The sequence below is a fragment of the Trichosurus vulpecula genome, chromosome 7 (genome assembly GCF_011100635.1).
Source record: "Trichosurus vulpecula isolate mTriVul1 chromosome 7, mTriVul1.pri, whole genome shotgun sequence".
NCBI classification, from domain to species: Eukaryota; Metazoa; Chordata; class Mammalia; order Diprotodontia; family Phalangeridae; genus Trichosurus; species Trichosurus vulpecula.
The window spans coordinates 121,288,066-121,308,572 of NC_050579.1; the positions used below are offsets into that span (position 1 = coordinate 121,288,066).

General features: G+C 37.7%; 1 protein-coding gene across 1 annotated transcript in view; it reads right to left on the reverse strand.

Annotated features, from left to right (window-relative positions):
* Positions 1-415: 415 nt before the first annotated feature.
* Positions 416-20,507, reverse strand: part of ARFGEF3 (ARFGEF family member 3) — a 202,821-nt gene continuing 182,729 nt past the window's right edge. Inside the window, 7 exon segments of the mRNA XM_036767780.1 lie at positions 416-3,221; positions 4,516-5,740; positions 13,415-13,536; positions 14,749-14,880; positions 15,592-15,694; positions 17,800-17,914; positions 19,455-19,631. Coding sequence (XP_036623675.1) covers positions 3,030-3,221; positions 4,516-5,740; positions 13,415-13,536; positions 14,749-14,880; positions 15,592-15,694; positions 17,800-17,914; positions 19,455-19,631 — 2,066 coding nt within the window. The 3' untranslated portion in view covers positions 416-3,029.

The window sequence follows — 20,507 nt, forward strand, 5'->3', positions numbered from 1 at the left end:
CTTTTAAAAAGTACTTATAATGCCACCAATTCCATTTACAAAGTCTATGACTCAGCAAAATTATAGGTTAATCTTCTGTGAGCTACCTGGTTACCTAGCCTCCATTTATAATTGTTTCTATGGGAAACTGGCCCAAGCTAATTTATGAATGAATTTTTATAAATTGTTGACAAACTGGGAATGGCCTAGACTTGCCTTCCTTTATTCTGCAGCTGATGGATTTACACTCTTGTTTCTATTCTAAACTCCCTTCTGACTTTAAGGATTCTGTAGCTGGCTTCTTTGAAGGATTTTTGTAAGAAATATTGTTTCTGTTGTTTGTCCTTCGTTTTCAAAGAGGACCAATGACATCAATGATGTCTTGATGTGTGTCAACTGGATTTAAGGGAGGCAGAATTGCACAAAATTATCAGCCTTACTCTCTCTTCCAGAAATGGAAATAGTTTCTCAATTTCTGTTAGCTGAGGACCTCAATTTAGGACCAATGATGCTATGTTAATTGTTTGGGGGTATTTTTTGAGGAGAATCTCTGCTACAGCTGGTATTCTTAAGAGGCATTCTGTTTGTATGAGGAAGCAGTTTTCATATCCTACCTGGAGGCTGAGAAAAACAAATGATTTCTCCTTCTACAATTATAACAAAGAATTCAATATAACAAATTTGCTTTCCATATAGAACTCAATGATGTATTTTCTTATATACAGTTTTGCAACCTATAGAACCCTAGGAAGTTTTTCAAGGAGAAAGCTAAGCTATGAAACAAAACACAGCTCAGTCTTCTTTTAAAAAGTGCTTATAATGCCACCAAGTCCACTTCCAAATCATAGGAAATTCATAGCATATAAAACTAGTGGGAAGTCAGAGTTAGAGTCCACCTGGCTTGGTGGTCAACTTCACAGAATGTCAGAGTTGGAAAGGCTCTCCTAAATTCATTAATTCTTGGCTGGTGGGATGATATAAGTTAAACAATGAGTATAAGGAATGAGTACTGTACAACTGGAACACATTCTCCTCTTCTCTATGGATGCCACTAGATGGAATAGTCTATAATTCTGTTATTTCTTTTCCCCTAAACTATTGGAGAGAAAAATGCCTTCAACAATCCACTCATAAAATTTGGGCCTTATAACTAGTCCTCACCCTTCCAGATAATACGTAAGATCATAAAGCCCCTTCTTAAAGAAAGAATAACTTGCTTTCCCAAATGGAACATTTTAGCTGCCAAGACTGGATAAAACCCAGTAAGAAATCCTTGGTACCCCTTGGCAAATAGTTTGGGTTATATTTTGAGGAATGAGAAGACACTCAGTTTGGAATAAAAAGAGTTGGGGGTAGATGGGTGAAAATCATCATTTGTCCTATTATTATCTCTTGTCTCTGAAAGACTTTCTTATGAACTTAATAAGATTAATTTATTAGCAGAATGGCTAGAGTTTTGAGAAATCTACAATATATTGTAATTATTATGAGTTATGTCCTAAATTTCTTCTCTTGTTGCATCTAGATGAAGGTCAGTATAACTTATGGTTTAACTACCTTCGTTCCATTTATTGGGTTGGCTGAAGTATACAATAACCTTGAATACAAAATTCCTCTACTTTCCAAAGAAGAGAAATGTCTAGTTCACAGATGAACTCAACTCTAGTACACGCTCCATTCCTTGCTCTTTATGATGCAAAATGATCCCCTCATCCCTTAGCTTTTCCAGGTCTGATGCCAAAGCTGGTGTTACTTATCAACTTCTTCTCAGTCTGTCTTTTTAACCACTTGCGTTCAATATTAGAGCCTCTTAGAGCTCTTCTCAGAAAAGAAAAAGCCAGAATAAAGCGTTTTGAACTAAAGAAACATAATAAAGTTTTAAAAAACAGATTTAAAAGTAATTAAATCACACACCCCAGTTTTTGTACCTGTCTCTGCCCTGAGGTATCATTTATAAGGGGTTTTAAACAACTACCAAGAGTCTATTTATCCCAGCAATAAAAGCCTCAAAGAAGGACTCTTAAGTTTTCCTTACCTATGCACCATGCCTGTGAATGTAAGGTAGGATGTGTTAAATTTTTTTTCTAGCACCTTACCTTATATTCAGACACATATGGTACTCAGGTCTGGGTATGCAAAGGAAAACTGGAGTAGCTGAGACACCATTGATTCACACTGTTCCCTGGCATGTTCTCAAAACATCATTTATGAGAGTAAGTCAACCAAACTATTCCTAACCATATGACAGCTCCTAAGTCTTCCAATAAAAATAATACTCCAATAAATCATTGGGTATTGTGAATATCTAGAGCCAGGATTGCTGTCATTATCTCAAACCCTTTCAGGAAAGGGTCTCTAAATAAATAGGGAAACACAGAAGCTTGAACTTCTCTACTTGGTTAAGCTGGTACAAGTGCTTGTAAAGCTTGATTTACAGGATTAATTTTTTTTAATAAGCATCCTGATAATCTTTTGGGTATATTTTTGGCAAAAGTTTTCTTTCATTTAACAACATCCTTATATCAGCTTCCATCCCCATCTAATTGACAAGGGAGGTCTGGCACTTCCTACCATTAACATCACCTGCTACTAATTTTCTGAGCTTTTGACACTAGCCTGACTTAGTAGCAGGCTTTTTTTTTAAAGGGGCGGCATCAGTTGCAATGCCCCCATTGTATCTAATTCCACTGAGCCGACAAAGTGCTTTCAAAAGGACAGCCCTTGAATATGACCTTCCTGGAAACAATCACACGCTGAAACAATGGGTAATGATTTTCAACGTATAGAAAGATGTACTTCAGTGATACAGACAGTTCTAGAGCAATAAGTGAGACCAATGCATCTCACGTGGTTTATTTGCCTGGACCAGACACATGGCTGGCTCAAGGTTGGGTATCCTGAAAGACTTCTTGTTTGGTTACCATCTCCAAATGTACAGGCTCCTTCTCCTAAATGTTAAAAGGGGAGGTGGGACACAATTGTCAACCAGATTGTTGGCATACCTTTAACCCTCATTACTTTCTTCTCCTATCTGATAAAATGTGTTTCTTCTATATGATGATGTCATAGACTCGGCCCACTCTCCCCAGCCATTCCCTTACAGCCTGGCGAACACGATTATCAGTCACATGACAAGTCAGTTGGCTGATACAAGGGAATACTGCTGGCTGGAGGGCAATAAACGTCTGGTCTGGCAAGATCTGAATCTGATTGAGAACTGTTAGCACCATGTTGGTCCATGCCTAAAAGGAAAAAGAAAGTTAAAAAAATTTAGTATTCTTCATCATTATATTATTTTCTTGTTCAAGTTTGATTGTCACTATGAGTTCTCAGGTTTGTAGGCCTACAATCAATTTTGCTTTATAACAAAAATGGTATTTTATAATGGAGTAGGTAAGGAAGGCATCAAACATCTGAAAGAGATGAGCATTTTTAAACATGTACAGCCAGGAGCTTCAAGGTAAAAGAAAGTGGCAATAAGAAAACCCTAAGAAAAAAATTATGCAGTGATATAATAGGTGAACAAATTACTGTTCCTCCATATACTTTACAATAAATTATCTATACTCTGGATCACCATTTTAAATTTATTCTCATGCTGCCAATATAACAAACTAAGTTCTCAGTTCAAGTTGAAGTTTAAACTCTAAATCTATAATATTACCCTTTTACGGCAATAATAATACTGATGTTTATAAAGAACTGTCTCTGCCACTTTCTACTTTGGGGACTTTTTGGGGAAGTCATTTATTTTTATGGGCTTCCATTTCCTCAGTTACAAAATGAGGGAGTTAGAATACATTGCCTCTACGATCTCTTCCCACTTTAAATCTAGATAATTTTATAATCTCATTTCATCCTCACAACCCAGTGAGGTATTATTGCTATTTATTTACGATAAAGAAACTGAGATAGATTGTACTTAAATGTCTTACCTATGGTCATATAATTAGTAAATATATAGGCTAGATTTGAATTTAGGTCTTCCTGACTCCAATTTTAGCACTCTCTTAGTTATGACATTCTGCTTTCTGATACTAAACAATTATTTCTATTATGAAACTTTAAAAAGTCCTTCACGGTTTTTTATAGAAGGGGTTCTTAATCTGGGGTCTGTGAACTTGTCTTATATTTTGATAACTGAATTTCAATATAATTTATTTTCTTTGAAATCCCATGTCTTTTATTTTGTGCATTTAACAAGATTATCAGGAGAAAGGATTCATTAGACTTATAAAGGGGTCCATGACACAAAAAAGGTTAGGAAACCTTGTTTTACAAGAACATATACTAAGTCTCCCTGAGGGAGTGTTTAGATCAGGAACTGATGTTATGCTAGAGGTCAACACCATCTTCTTATGGTGTTAAAAAAATTTTCTGCCATGTTTGCTCCAACCAGGACATTAACTGTCATTCCCCAAGTTTGACCGTATTTCATAAGATAACTTATTTCCTTAAGTCCAAAATAGGTCATCTTATTTTTCCTACTTTGTACTTTTATACTACTATTGCACTTCTGTAAGTACTAGGCCCTACCTGGATCTGGGCCTCGGCGTCTCTCACAGATATACTCAGGGTGCTCACTGTTGAGCCAGAGCGTGGTCTCTTCTCTTGCCTCAGGATCTCTGGGCCAGCGCTGAAGGAATGCCTCATTTGGCCCTGGTCTATCAGATGCTGTGGACGCTGGAGGAGGGGTGAATCTGGTCCCCTGGAGCCCAGCTGCTCTCCTTTCTTCTCCACCTTGATGTCTTTGGCAAATGGGACTAGGCTATGTTGCTGCTGCTTCCTCTTCTTGTACTCAGTCATCAACTTTGAAATGGTTTTGTCAGTGGCCATGGTATAGATCTTGTTTCCTGCGCTCTCCCACCACTCTTTCTTCCTGCTTTGATCTTTCCTTTCGCCTTTGGGGCTGGAGGGTAGCTCTGATATATCCCCAGTGTTTCCCTTTGTGGGCATGCCATCGGTCATATGATCCCTTGACTGACTTCGGTCATCCTCAGATGGTGTATCCTTCCCTGAAAGCCCTCCTGTGGATGGAGTGGATGACTCAGATTGGAAGGAGGGGAGAATGAAGAAAGGATCACTCTTGAAGGTGGGAGGTTCCTCCACATTATTCTCCAGATCCAAGTGCATCTGGATGTAATTGTTGCACAGTTCCATGCAGAGCTTATGAAGCCTTTTGACTAACCACACCCAGTCTGCATTGCTGATTGGCTGGACACTCAGAGAGGGTATTCTAGCCCGCCACTGTCTCTTCTCCTTGCCCCGTGGGGGGCTGACTTGGGCTGTTTCCTCAAAAATATCTTCATCCTCTGATGAACACTGCTGGGAAGAATCTGTACTTCTTTCATCATCTTCAAAAAGGACTTTCTTCACCTGCTCCGCAGTGATATTCTCCTGGTTGGTCAAGACAGCACAGACTAGGGCATGGAAATAGATGTTAAAACTCATTGCAGACTGGCGGTATAGGTTGGCTGCCCCTCCAATGCCAGACACTTTCTTCAGCAGGCATTTCAACCCTGGGCTGGTGTCAAACTCTCTGGCTGTCCTGTAGGAGTCCAACAGCAAATCAAAGATGACGGCCAAGTTCTGCATGGAGATATACCTGAGGAAACCAGCCAATTTGTTTTCTGGCACTTGGACTGTCTTCTCTTCTCCTTGGGAGGGGCCTTTGACAAACTCTTCTAACAAGATGTCATATAAGTTCTGGAGCAGCACTTGATGAGACAGTAAACTCACCACAATTTCCCTGAAAGAGACACTTCAAAGAAAAAGAAAGAAGGAAATTAGTAGTCCGTTGATCTCTTGTAAAGGGCTTCAATATGACTCAGACACATTATAGACATTGCAATAACTGGTACACTTAGTTACATTCTAATGCTTTCCTTTCATTATTATGACTTTTAAAATGCCTAAATTCATTCTAATGAACTTGAATGGTATCCCAGACACACGAGATTATATTTAGAAGGTTGGGGGATTAACATAAACCATGATACTGAATAACAATTATCATCAATGTCTTAGGAAGCTAATAAAACTGCTGGTTTTAATTAATAATTTATAGTAGTGACTCAGTATATTGTACACCTGAGACCATGCCACAGTCACAGTAGCAACTGTCACAATATACTCTTAAATTACAGCAAAGATCTATGTTTAGTCCTATTGATCTGTTTTGCCTTTTTTAAACCTTTTAGTATGCGTGTGCACACATACACACATAGACAACATCAATCAATCAACAAGCATTTATTAAGTGCTTTCTGCGTGCTAGGTGCTAAGGATACAAGTACATAGAATGAAACCATCCCTATTCTCAAGGCAGTAATATTTTGATGGGGGAGACAATAAGTATATATATTATGCATAATAACTATAAAGAGAATAAATAACAAAGATATACAATGTAGTTAAATGTAAGGCACTTTGGGAGGGAAGGCAGTAGCAGTTGAGGAGAACCAGGAAAGATTTGAGATAGAAGATGGTGCTTAAGTTGCCTTCCTACCTAAAGAGAGAGACTCTGTGAGGAGGGGATGAAGACGGGCACAGCAGTGGCAGTTGGAGTGTCCATTGTATTTGAGATCTGTTATTGCTGGAAAGCTTAACAATTTAGAGCTCGGTAGGAGGCTTTGTGTGGAAAGAAAATATTCCATCTATCTACTCCCTATTAAATATATGTGAAATATTTAACTGCTTCTGTTGTATAGGTAAGAACAGATAGAAAGGCTGAAATACTCACAACATTAGAGTTGCTTTGGAAGTGACATGAGTAATGCCTTGAGTTACTTGCTAATTTGTTCTGAGGTCAAGGAAAGTCGATAGGGATGTGTACTTTTTCTCTGTGATTACTCCTGACCCTCTGAAGGGCAGCAACAAGAGTCCTTTGTGCAGGCTTGGAATAATGATTCTACTATAGACCGGGGGGCCCTCTAGGCAAATTATACTAAATCAGCAAATAACTTTTGATAATAATAGTAACATTACCAACTGACATTTTTATAGCCCATTTAAGGTTTGTAAAGCACTTCACATAATTTTTTGCAATGGTCACTCAGTAAATACTAGTTAATGATTAGACCTTTTTTTTCGTTTGTTGAAATTTTACACTAAGAAAACCACCTTTCCAGGTGCTATATTAAGTTAAATGACAAATTCCCTTTATATTTTAACCTACTATACTTTGGGTTAATAATGTTTTTGTGTTCTCTTTGCTTTACTCTTAGAAGATTCCAAACTATATAATGAAGAAAGAGTATCATGTTTACTTACAAAGAAAGTAAAATTCATATTATCAGTCAAAAATTACTCTGTGTTGAAATTATGACAAATTTTATTAACATATGAGGTTTTAAAGGCCAAAGAATAGTCTTCTCTTTTGCTTGACTCTTGCTGTTTGACTGTGGCTTTGACCTAAGGTTGATGAGGACATGGTGTCATGGAAAGAGGGCTGGATTTGGAATCAGAGGATCTGAGGCCAAAACCCTGCATTTTGAGACTTTACTAGCTCTGTGACCTTGGGTCCAGTCACTCAACCTAAGGCCTAAGTTCTTTTTCATCTACAAAATGAGATAGTATTTATTGACCCCCAAGGTCCATTTCAGTTCCAAATCTATGATCCTAAGAGAATAAAAATAAACATAACATAATAAACATTGAATTGTGAATTCAATGAACTCATATGCTTTAACTGACAAAAATTAAGGGATGATCCTTCTGTACACTTGAAGGTATGCATAGTATTCTATTGACCTTTGTCTAACAATACTTCAAGGGAAAAGTATGATTCCATGTGAGGGAACTGAGGGGATTAGAACAGCAAATGGTTAATTGTGGGAATTGAGCGAACCACGGTGACTCTATCTTGTGACTAAATTCAGGAGTTTGCTCAGTTCCTGTTCTATTTAATTACGAGTCTAGTCCAATTTCTATCTTGTAAGAAAACTTATTCAATTGTGGGAATTGGGAGAAAACCTTATTGTATTATTTGGACCTAGCCCTGTTTGGCTAGGATACTGGACCACCTCTATCTGCTGTTTAAAGACCCTTAACTAAGGGTTTCTAACTAGGTAATGCTGACCAGAAACTTGATCAAACCCAAAGATTGATACAAGCAATTTTCTCACAATTGTACATCTCAAGCAACCCATATGTCTTATCTGAAAACTGGCTCCGTATAGATCAATCAGTTATTGTTTTCACATTCCTTTGATTGTTACCAGACACTTGAGGGGAGTGGGACACACCTTTTTCTGAATTCAGTGAATTGTACCTGTTCAATCTTTCCCTCCCAACTTGGAAAGTCCTCAATTTTTCATCCAATTAGAAATTAGATTACCTAATGTTGTATTGTTTCCTTTTAATTAATTGGGCTAATTTGATTAATTGTTTTTAATGTATAAAAGTCCATCTCCCCCTGTATTTGGGGCCCAGCCATAAGTAAAGGAAGGGTCCTGGTCTCAATTTGTAAAGCAATTGGCATGCATTGCCTAATAAACAGATGTCAGAAGCTCAAACCTTTTTTTCCTCAGTCTTTCCATCTATCACCTACCACACATGCCAATTTTATAATGAATAATAAGGTTCTGGTAACTCATACATATTAAACATACTATCATTTAAAAATTATCATGAAGTGAATACAGAACTTAACAATGAACACGGAAGACTTAAAAGTTTACCAAAAATTAATGTTCCTCTATCCCCATAGACAGATGGGTTCTGGTACCAAAGTCTAAAATGCTGCCTAGGCTTTAATAAAATACTATTAAATGCCCAAGCTTAGGGAACTAGGAAATCAGGCCTAAAATAATAGCTTTTAGACCCTGTCTTAGCTATCAAAAACAGATTACTTTCCATCAAGAGACAGGGGAAACAGCTCTTATTGGGGAATGAATATGAGGCTCTGTCCACTAGACCCTGCCAAAGCCTTGGGCTCAGGGAGTATATCAAGGTGAGAGCTGACATGGACGAAGTCTGATTTCTAAAGGTTAAGTTCTTAATTATCAAACAGATAATTGAGTTTATGACATATTTCCAGAAGTAGAAACCATTTTCATAATTAGATGAGATGTTAATTCAAAGACAAGTATGAGTCACAGAGCATCACCACTAATCAAAGAAATTTTTTTCCTCTTAAGGGCTCAGTTTATAAATTTAGAAATGTTGCACTTTATAATAAAGGACCATTTCCATTAGTTTAGATTCAGGCTTAATGATGTAAAATTGAGAAAGCATAAAAAGGGAAAGGGAAGAAATGCATTGGGAATAAATACAAGTTTCAGAGCTGCCAAAAAAACAGCTAAAAATAACTTTTTACATATAACCAACTCATTCACCTTTCCTGACATGCATAATCTCAAAAGTTAGCCAATGTTTTCAAGTTCTCCCTTTTCTAAACCTTTTATCAAAGCTGCTATGGCTTTTCTATCATGTAAGGTCAAAGAATAATAGCCATTTAGGCTGGATGAGTGAATAATTAAGTTTACTATGTAATAAAAAGTTGCCTTAAAACATGTCAATGGGGGCAGCTAGGTGGCACAGGTTATAGAGCACAAGCCCTGGAGTCAGAAAGATCTAAGTTCAGATTCAGCTTCAGACACTTAATAGCTGTGTGACCCTGGGCTAGTCATTTAACCCCAATTGCCTCCAAAATAAAAACAAAAACATGTCAATGGCCATATTAGAAAGGGTATGTAACTATATTATAAAGTATATTATCAAATCCTTTGAGAGAGACAACTTAAAGAAAAATTTTCTACAATTTCCTGACTGTATATCAACAACAGTATTAAGAGGGAGAAAAAATAGGGGATAGATAGGTGGCCTTGAAACCAGGAAGAACTGGGTTCAAGCTCTGCCTCTGACATACTGACTGTGTGACTGAACCTCTCAGTCTTCTAGCAACTTGCTAAGACTATAAATTATAGAGTTAACTTGTGTCAGTAAAGGGAATTTCCTCAACCAGAAGTTCCCAATCTCAATGAAATCCCTCTTATACATTTTAAACTAGGCCTTTTGCCAAGAAAAAAAAGCTATTTTATTTATAATTCTATTTTTTATTATGAACTTTTAATTTATTTGGAACTTGACAAACACCAACAAAGACAGATATTTCCATATGCTAAGAAAAATAGAAAAAGTGGATCATACAGAAAAATGGTATCTCTATTACCAGTTTGTTTTTTGACATATATATTAAAATTAACATAGTAGTGCCAACATTGCTCTGTTTGTCTGTGTCCCCTTCTGAATGTCCTTCTTGTCAAGAAAATACAAACGTATGTAGGATATTTGTCCTACATAGATTGTCCACGTAGGTGACATATAGATTCACATAGATTTGTCCCACCTGCCTTACATATTGCTAATCTAGAGGAAATGGTTTTTAAGTTCAACCTACTTTCCTGGTCATTATCCTTTAATGGGGAATGCATGTCCCAAGCCATATACAAAGATTTGACTCCCTTCTCTCCAAATTCTAGTTACATAAAGACCATCAAAAATAGTGAACAGAGGACAAACCCACTTATCCATGCTAATAGCAAATAGAAATGAGAGAATTTATGCAGATCAGAATACACAGAGTGAATGAGCTCTCTCACTGGGAGTGAGATATCTCAGTTCAAACAAGACAGTCCTTGATCTCACCCGAGAGGAAGCTCCTCAAAGCCTCTAGTGAGGCATCTGGAAATTAGAGACATATCAAGTGTTTAACCTCAATTGCCTCCAAAATAAAAACAAAAACACGTCAATGGCCATATTAGGGTATGTAACTATATTATTAAGTATATTATAAAATCCTTTGAGAGAGATAACTAAAAGAAAAATTTTCTCCAATTTCCTCTACTTGTCTGCTTCTTCCCAAATTCTTTTTTCTCCCTCCAGGTAACTCCTCAAAAAGGGCCTGGAAATGAATGACCTCTCTTGAAGTTTGGAGCAAGAAAAGCTTTCCTCTCCCAAGTTCTAGCCAACTCCTCTCCTTGCACAGGCAGAGAACATTGAGTAATCATCTCTCCATCAATTAGGAGAGTCTTATGCAAGTGAATCAGGCTTGAAACCTGGGTTATATGTAAACTCTGTTCCCTGTTATATGCCATATATAGGTGCTACACCTCCATAATAATTATAAAAGCTGGCATTTATATAGGGTTTTAAGGTTTGCAAAACATTTCACTTATATTTTCTTATTTGAGTTACGATCCTTAAATACAGATATTACAGATACTCTGAAAATTCTCCTCCTTCTCCATCATCCCCAAAGTCTGACTGCAAGTTTAGAGAATTTTAAGAACGTTCTCTCTGTGACTACTGAATCAAGCCAAAAACCACAGCATTTTTCTCATTCTCGCTCTAATTTAATGCTGATTGATCATTTTCTTCCTCCCTTGCTCCCACTAGAATCACCATAAAGAGTTGGAAGGGCCCTTAGAAGTCAGTTATTTCAGCCTGTCTGAAACTCTAACCTTTTGTACAACATCTCTAATATTTCCTAGCCTCTGCTTGGAAATCTCTAGGAATGGCAAACTTGCTACTTCCTGAAGTGGTGTACTCTATTTTTAGATAGCTCAGAATATCAGGGAAGTTATTTCTTATATGTAGTATGCTCAAATAAGTTCTACCCATTAGTCTTTATTCTATGCTATGGGTCTAAATCTTTTAAAGTATCCCATGAGCTGCTGCATATTTTTCACACCCTGCTTACACCTCTCTCTAAAAGGCTTACCAAAATCAGATAGGCAGAGGGACAGTCGAAGGAGGAGATGCTGGGCATGATTATTCACACTGATTCTGTATTTGGATGGGGAATTTGTAGGCACCTTGGACTCAGATAGCTCTTTGTGATTTAGTTGAGGCAACACATACACCTTATGGGAAAAAAGACTACCAAATAAAGAGGAATAAAAAAGATTGGAAAATATGCAAAAAAATCTTTGCATTCATCTTCACATGTAGAATCAGTATATAATATTTTTAGAGCCCAAAGACAGTGTTTATGCTTGGGATGCATTCCATCTTCACCTCATAGAGTCCACCCCTTTCTTCAAAACATAGCCCAAGTGCCACCTTCTATATAGTCTTTCCTGATCCCTCCAGCTTCAGGCGACCTCTACACCAAACCACAATGTACTTAATTACTTTGTGGAGGGAGCTAGGTTGCAAAGTGGCTAGATCTCTTAGGCCTGGAGTCAGGAAGACCTGAAATCACTTCAGCCTCAGACCTTTACAAGCTACGTGACCCTGGGCAAGTCACTTAACTTCTCTTTCTGCTTTAGTTTCCTTATCTGTAAAATGGGGAAAACCATAGCACCCACATCCCATAGTTGTCACAAGGCTAAAATAGATAATATTTGTAGAACGATTTTATAAACCTTAGAATGCCATGTAAATGCTAGCTACTATTCTCTCTATATTTATTCTTTATATAATTACATCTGTACTTTTTGCCTTTTCCATTAGAATGTAAGGTCCTTGAGAGTAGTGGTTATTTCATTCATTGTATCCATATACCCTGCACCTAGTTCAGTTGTTGGCCCATAGTCAGTATTTAATAAATGCTTATAGGTTGATTTTTAAAAATTGCTTGTGTGGTGCATCAGCTCATTACAACCTGGTTCTTATAAGTCAAGGTCGTGGGTTTCATCCAGTCCCCTGACAATGTTCACAGACATGGACTGTGCCCCTTAACCCTGACCAACTGTCTCACAAACATTTGCTGTTTGTTGGTTGTCAAGGAGACCAGCTGAGAGAATGTGGTAGGACCAGTATAATCAATCCAAAGTCCTTATATGAAAAGCAGCTCAAGTGCTCAGGGTCATTAGCATTTTCTTCATATGTAAGAGACACAGCTGATAGCATTTGTTAGTTTCTTAAGCTTAAGTTATGGCCACGTGAAGAGGGTGAGACTTGGTGCTCCTTCTAGAGTCACTTAAAATAAATTTGTTCCCTACTAGCTAAAATGGAAAACCACTGACAGATTTATTAGGCCACAAATGAAAATGAATAAAAATAGGAGAATAGAAGCATATGTATAACCTATATCAAATTGCCTACCATTCTTGGGAGAGGAGAGAGGAGGAGGCGGAGGGGGAGGAGAGAAAAATTTGGAACTCAAAACCTTGTAAAAATGAATGGTAAAAATTGTCATGACATGTAATTGGAAAAAAATACTATTAAAAAGGTAAGAAAAAACCCCAGGGGAGTAGAAATAGGAAACATGAAGCATTCAGATAAAGGAATAAATGTTTTAGAGTAAGAAAAAAAAAAGCCCCAACCACCTCTTTGCCAAACTGCACCATAAAACAATTTTCATCCTTTACAACCAAACTGGCATAACCTGGGATTTCCTGTTTAGATTACAACATGAGTATGAGATTGGAATAAATTTGTTTTCTTATTTTCTTATCTTGTCTTTTGGAGAATCGCCTTTACTTACCTTTTCTTGGTGTGCCCATTTGGCTTCTCATCAGGAGGCAGCTCAATGATCAGCTGACAGGATTGGGCATGATCAAAGTTGTTTGGAGTCTTTGGTGAGCACTGAGTGTCTAACATGAACACCTGCAAAGAATGCACAAGTCCAAACAGACAGCTCAATTCTTCCATCCCTTAGCAGAGTTCAATACACATCGATAGTATTGATGTTGGTCTAAAACAACTAAGAGTTGCTAAAAGAATATCTTCTTTAGCAAATGTCTCCTCTATTGCTATTTCTATCCATTCTCTTCCCTAGTGAATTATAACAACCTGATGGGCTCTTGACAAGGTTGAGGCTGCTTCTCCTAATTCACTCAACAGGAAAGTGAAGAATGATTTAGAAAGAATACTAACCTATCAGTGACATTTATTGAGTGAGAGGCATTGCACTCAACGCTGGAAGAAATTGCTATAGGAGAAGATGTAATTCCATCTTTGCTTCTCTCTCTACTTTTTTTTAAAGTTTTATTCACCTTCTCCCTGCCCTGCCATTGCAATCTTCCTCTCATAGGTTCTACAAAGATGTAAACACTTCAGGGGGAGGCCAAGTGTTGTCTATCACCTAATTTGCCCAGTGAAATGTCAAGTGACTTATTTGCAGGGGACTCTAGGGGATGAATATTTTCTACTACTTTTTCTAACTTCTCAGCCATCTCCAAGCCACAATGTGCCCTTTTCCACCATGTCTCTGCTTTTCCACTTCCACCTTATATGTTTTTTTTCCTTCATTAGAATATAAACTCTTTGAGTGCAGAAACTATCTTGCTTATATTTTTACCTCCCAACCTTTAACACAGGGCCTAGCACAGAGTAAGCATTTAATAAATACTCTGTCTGCCTCTATCTACCCCTACACACACCTACCTACCAACCATGGATCAACTTGAGTATTTGAGTATAATCTGTGTTTTTGATAAAGGAGGTTTTTCCTTTGGTAAAAGAGTTTCAAATTCTTTCAGGAAGTCAGCCGACACAGTTATGCAGGCGGGATCTCATCTGTTGTATCTGGTTTTGAACTAAAGCCAAGCAGTGGTCTGATGAGTTTGCTACTGGTGAGGAGAGCCAGTAATGAGACAGGAGGATTCTGGCTAGGATCTTACTAACAATGGAAAGCAGAGAGCTGCCCAGATGGTTATTGCAATAAGCTTTCTAAATTTTTCTTTTGGACATTTAACCATTGGAGGTATCCTATTTGGAGAAGGGCTACTCTGCTTTTCCTCGACATTGGGACACTTTCTGTGCATTCAGGCTACCAGACCAGCTCTCCCTTCTCTGGAAAAAATCCATAGTACTTACTTGTTGTGCCATGGCTCGGATCCGCCAGTACTCTGCCTCAGCACTAGGGGAAGTAGAGGGGGCTGCCACTCTCACCTGGCAGCCATCACTACTGAAACTTTCATTGCCACTGTGGAAACAGCCTAATAGGTCCTACAGAGAAACATATAGAATATGATTGGGTGCAATATGGGGCCTCTGTGCTGATTCTAAGCAGTATCATCGCACATGGGCAAACAAATTACAAATACTTTCAAGTAATTTTGTTGTTCAGTTATGTCCAACTTTTTGTGACCCCATTTGGGGTTTTCTTGGCAAAGATACTAGAGTGGTTTGCCATTTCCTTCTCCAGCTCATTTTACAGATGAGAAGGCAAACAGGGTTAAGCAGCTTGTCCAGGGTCACACAGCTAGTAAGTGAGGCTGGATTTGAACTCATAAAGAGAAGTCTTCCTGATTCTCAGCCCAGTGCTCTACCCACAGCACCACCTGGCTGCCCTCCAAGTGACTTTAGGTAATGTAAAAAGGAAAGTTAAGTCAAGGTAAGTCATGCTTTAGGCAAAGGGTCTAAGGTCCCTTATAGATTTGCGATCCCATGATTTGATGATCTAGTCTCAAAAACATTAGTGATTTCAAGGTGATCACCAGCAGAAAAAGAAATGTGGAACAGAGAAAAGCATGCTGGGTTTGGAGTCAGGGGACCCAGGTTCAAATTCCGGGGCTTCCATTTACCACCTTGGTCATTTAACCTTGATGGGCTTTAGTTTCCTCATCTATAAAATAAGGGGCTTGGATCATATGACCTCAGACCCCTCTTAGCTCTAAATTGATGGTCTCATGACTATCGTTCCCATGATGATTTTACCTTCACTGGTTTTAGTGTGGCAGAGAATGCATCCTGTAGTGCACAGCACGCCAGCCTCCACATTTCTTCAGTGAAAACAGGCCCTGCTGTTACAAGGACATACCTGCAAATGGAAACAAGGACAGAAATGAAGTGTCTTTGAGGAGCTCTAGCCAACATCTCAACACATTCAAAAGCTTTTCTCCTTTTCCAAGGTAAAAATATAACTTCAGGGGGCTAACATGACAAACCACTGAGCTATTTTCTTCTCTTGGAGTTCATTCTATTTATCTTCCTTCAAGTATACTTGTCCTGAAAAAAGTCATCACTTGACCCTGCTGCCCCTTGGACTATAAACCTATTTCTCAGCTTCCTTTCAGAGTCAAACATATTGAATGATTGGTCTACAGATATTGCACTTCTTATTGACCCAACTTCTCTTCTTCCCTTCTCTTCTCATGAATTCTCTTATTATCAATTGAAATAATATTTGTAAAGCACTTAGTACAATGCCTGGTGCATAGTATTCTCTTCTTCCTTTCTCCTTTCCTAAGCTTTCTCCAAACCAACACTCTTAGCCAATCAGTCCCTCCTTCAAAGGCTCTCCTCCCTTAGTTTCCACAATGCTAGACTATCCTGGTTTAGGCCTTGGCATTCTCTCTATATATACTCTCTCTTGAATAACATGGCTTCCACTTTAATTTCTATATATTTTCTTCATCTGTATTTTCAAGTCTTATTCTTTCCCAGGCTCCAGTGGCATATTTCCAACTTTCTGTTAGACATTTACCCTTGGATATAAACTTGAATCATCTTATTATTTTAGAGCTAGAAGGAACTTAAGACATAAACTAGTCCACCCCAATAATTTTACAGATGAGTGGGACCTGGAGACATGAAGTAATTTTACCATGGTTATACCACTAAGTAATTGGCAGATGGAGGATTCAAACCTGGTTCTCCCAACTAATGCAATCCAATATTCTTTCCCCTTCACCATCTGGTCTGTTCCACTATTCTGTTATAAAAAAATGAAATCATCATCCTTCCTCCTCCTATATCCACAACTTCTGTTAGGATACCAACCATTCATCTAAACTTGAAACCTCAGAATCATCTTTGGCTTCTTCCTCTCTCTTTGCTCACACATTTGATGTCATGAAGTCCTGTCATTTTTGCCCTTGAAATCTTTCACTTGTCTTTCCTTTCCTTATCTTGCTACAATTCCCTACCTCTTATCACCTCATATGTAGTCTACCTAATAACCTCCTAACTAATCCTTACTTCTAGCCTCTTCCTGTCCCAAACTGTCATCACAGTCAAATTAATCTCCCTACAATAGTCTTTGTAGTGTGCAAATCTCATGCTCAAAAATCAAGGGCTCCCCATTTCCTATAGGATCATATCTGAGTTCCTTAGGCATATGCTTCAGGACCTCTACTGTCTAGCCTCAACTTACCTTTCCTCCCTATGCATATTCTTGCCTCCAGCCACACTAGACTATTAGACATGCCTCACATTCTCTTACCTCAGCCCCTTCACTTACACTGTAATACTCTCCTTTTTACCTATTATCATTTTATCCATCCTTCAATTCTACCTCCTCTCTCAGTGAAGTTTTTCTCTGGCCCCTTCAACCTAAAGGAATGTATGAATTTCAATCATATTTACTTTTGGTACCTCTCAGTTGGCACTTAAGATTTATTACTTTTTCTGCTGGTTAGCTTCTTTTTTTTCATGGCAATCGGGGTCACACAACTAGTAATTGTCAAGTGTCTGAGGCTAGATTTGAACTCAAGTTTTCCTGACTCCAGGGCTGTGCTCTATCCACTACACCACCTAGTTACCCTAATAATTATCTTTCAAGTATTTGCATCTTATTAGATAGTGGGGGCCTTTTCTTTGTATCCCTTGCATAATTATCATGAAAATTTGCCCGGTAGGATGGAAACTCTTTGTGAGCAAAGTAAATTTTTATTTTTGTTTCTGTGTGCTCAGCTCCTACTATAGTATCTGACACATCAGAGACACTTAATAAATGCTTATTAAATTGAACAGGCATTTGGTTTTTACCAACTGACCAATCATTAGAGATGGCAAAGTTATTAATATATAATCATTTCTTTTTCAGTTACAGAAATAGAATTGTTATTCCTTCTACTCCCTCAATAAGTTTTTTTCTCCTTTTATTTTTCACACGAAACATCGAATTTGAGTGGGAATTCTTACCGAATGCAAGAGCAGCCAACTCTGGAGATAGTTTCTGTTGGCTTGGCCACACATGCTACCAATAGCTCAAAGAGATCTTTTAGCATTGTGTTGATCATATTTTCATACCTAATGTCTATGGGATGAAAATAACAGGATTTCATTCAATGGCCCTGGAATATCACGTCACTGTAAAGAGACTATACACAAATGACCATTTACAGGAGGAAAGAAGGTAGAAACAGGAGGGGAATATGCACGTAAGAAAAGAAGAGAGATAATAGAGCAAAGAAAAGAAGTTACAGCTTATAAAAGCTAAGTTGGCAATCATCACTTGCATTTTTATCCTGTGTTCTATTTGTCCCATTTCTAGATATATGTAAAACTGTATCTCTCAGAGTAAGGACATAGCCATTCAACAGTGGAAAAATGCAAAGTTCTGGTACACTGTTAAACTTTCCCCTACTACACTGGTAAGTCCATAGGAACAAGTACTGTGACATAGATAGATAGATAGATAGACAATGATAATTTATTAAGTACCTACTATGTGCCAGGCACTGGGCTAAAAACTAGAGATACAAAAGCAACAAAATGTTTCCTACTCTCAAAGAGCTTACATTCTAATAAAGGAAGAAAAAACATAAAAGGGGGCTTGATTCTTCAACTAGTTTTTCCCATAGTGCATAGCACATGATATATACACAATAAATAATTCTTTATTTCAATAAGCTAGGTAGGCATTCAATGCATTGCATTAAGTTGAATTTCATGTGTAGTCATTTTTTTAAAGAAAACTAATTTTAAGAATATAAGATGTAGATTATGCGTTTTTATCATTTCTGATATGTAAAATACACTTAAATTTTGCTAACTTACTCCTAGTAGACTTGCTAGGCTTGCTTAATATAGTAGATTTGGTAGAATTCCATCCTTTCAATTTTCATAATCTATACTCCATAAAGTTTCCTAAAACTACCTTACTGTCATCCATATCAAACCAATTCTCACAGGAGTCCTTTGGGGCTCTAGTTCTTGGTTCCCACTCTCTCACTAGAAACTAGGCTCCTGGGCATATTTATCTGCTCCTATGGACAAAGTGACCATATCTATGTGGATGACACAGAGAAATGTTCTACTTTGCATGAGCCTTTGTCAAGCTAGATGTTTCTTCACTACTAAGTCAGACCAAAAAGGATAGAGACTTGTTAAAAGTCCTCTGTATTTCCTCATTCCACTCAGGAGACTGAGGCTTAGAGAGATTAAGTGACTTGCCCAGGGTCACATAGCTAGTAAATGTCTGAGGCAGTAGTTGAACCTAGGTTTTCCTGATTCCAAGTCCAGTGTGCTACCTCCTAGGCCATGTTACTTCTCTGCTAGCTCCCCTATACCATTCTGATCTGGGCATGAAACTCTCTAGCTACTTTCCTCCTTTTTCTAGAATTATACAATTCTCCTTAAAATTACTTCTAATGTATACTTTGCCAGAGTTGTACCTTATATAAATTACTTCATATTCATATATTTGTTTAGAATTCTTAGTTTGTTACCTTTATACAAAAACCTATCTGTGTGAGGGTTTAAGAATTGCTTTTAGGTGACAATGCTGATAACACTTACAGTAATACTCAGAATGAATGGTCTTGATAACAAAGATACAAATGGAGACTTACTACCTGAATGTATAAAGCTCTGGATATGTTCCACCACCAGTTCACAGGACAAACCAATGGCATGCTTGAAATTAGCTGAGGCAGCATCCCAGTAAGCATGGTCTTTATGGCTACGGCGGAGCCACAGGGACATCACAGGAAGGAGGAGATGTACAACTGCATATATTCCAAACCCTGGTCCTGAAAGAGAAATATGATGAGTGTTCAGATTTTTAGAGTAAACTCTAAAAAAAAGTGAAGATCTTTGCCCTCATTTGAAGTTGCCCCCTCTGTTAGCTATAAATCTGAAAATCAAGGTTTGTAGAGAATTCTGCTTTTCCTGAGAGGAACAAAGGGAAAAGAATTTTAGTGATAGTACTCCAAAAATTGGTGCTCATTCCCAAGAATTTTGAAAGGGCTCATTGGGATGGCTGGAAGTTACACTGTAACTACAACAAAGTAAAGGGAGAGCATAGCAACAACAAGCAATAGAACCTGAAACCTCTGAAATTATAATGAGCAAACTTGGCCCTAAGAGAGAGATATGAGAATGTACCTCCCTCACTTCTTTTCAGAAGTGGGGGATTATGGGTGTGGAACATTATGCATATTAGGACTTGATGTATTGTTTAAGCTTACTGAATGGGTTTCCCCCCCTTCTTTGTTATAAGGGATAGCTCTTGGGGATGAAGGGATAGAGAATATAATGGGTAGATGATATAAAAAACAAAACATATCAACTAAAAAAAAAGCTTGTTGCCATGAACTTAATTCCTATATGTACTTGACACCATTTATTTGGTTTAAAAAGTAGGCTTTTGAGATTAAAATGATCTCAGGGGCAAAAGGACATTTAATTAACAAAAATAAGCCAAAGTAAATGCAGATAACTATGTAATTCACTAGAGTATTTGCATCATGGGATGAAAAGTCTCTATTCTTTACTATGGAAAGTTTTATATCAGCAGTTGTCTTCTTTTCAATATAATTTTGCTGTAGTTTTTTTTTTTTTTTACTAAAGAATTACCTAACAAGTTTAGATTATGGGATATTCTTGAGCTTGTGAAGACAACAGAA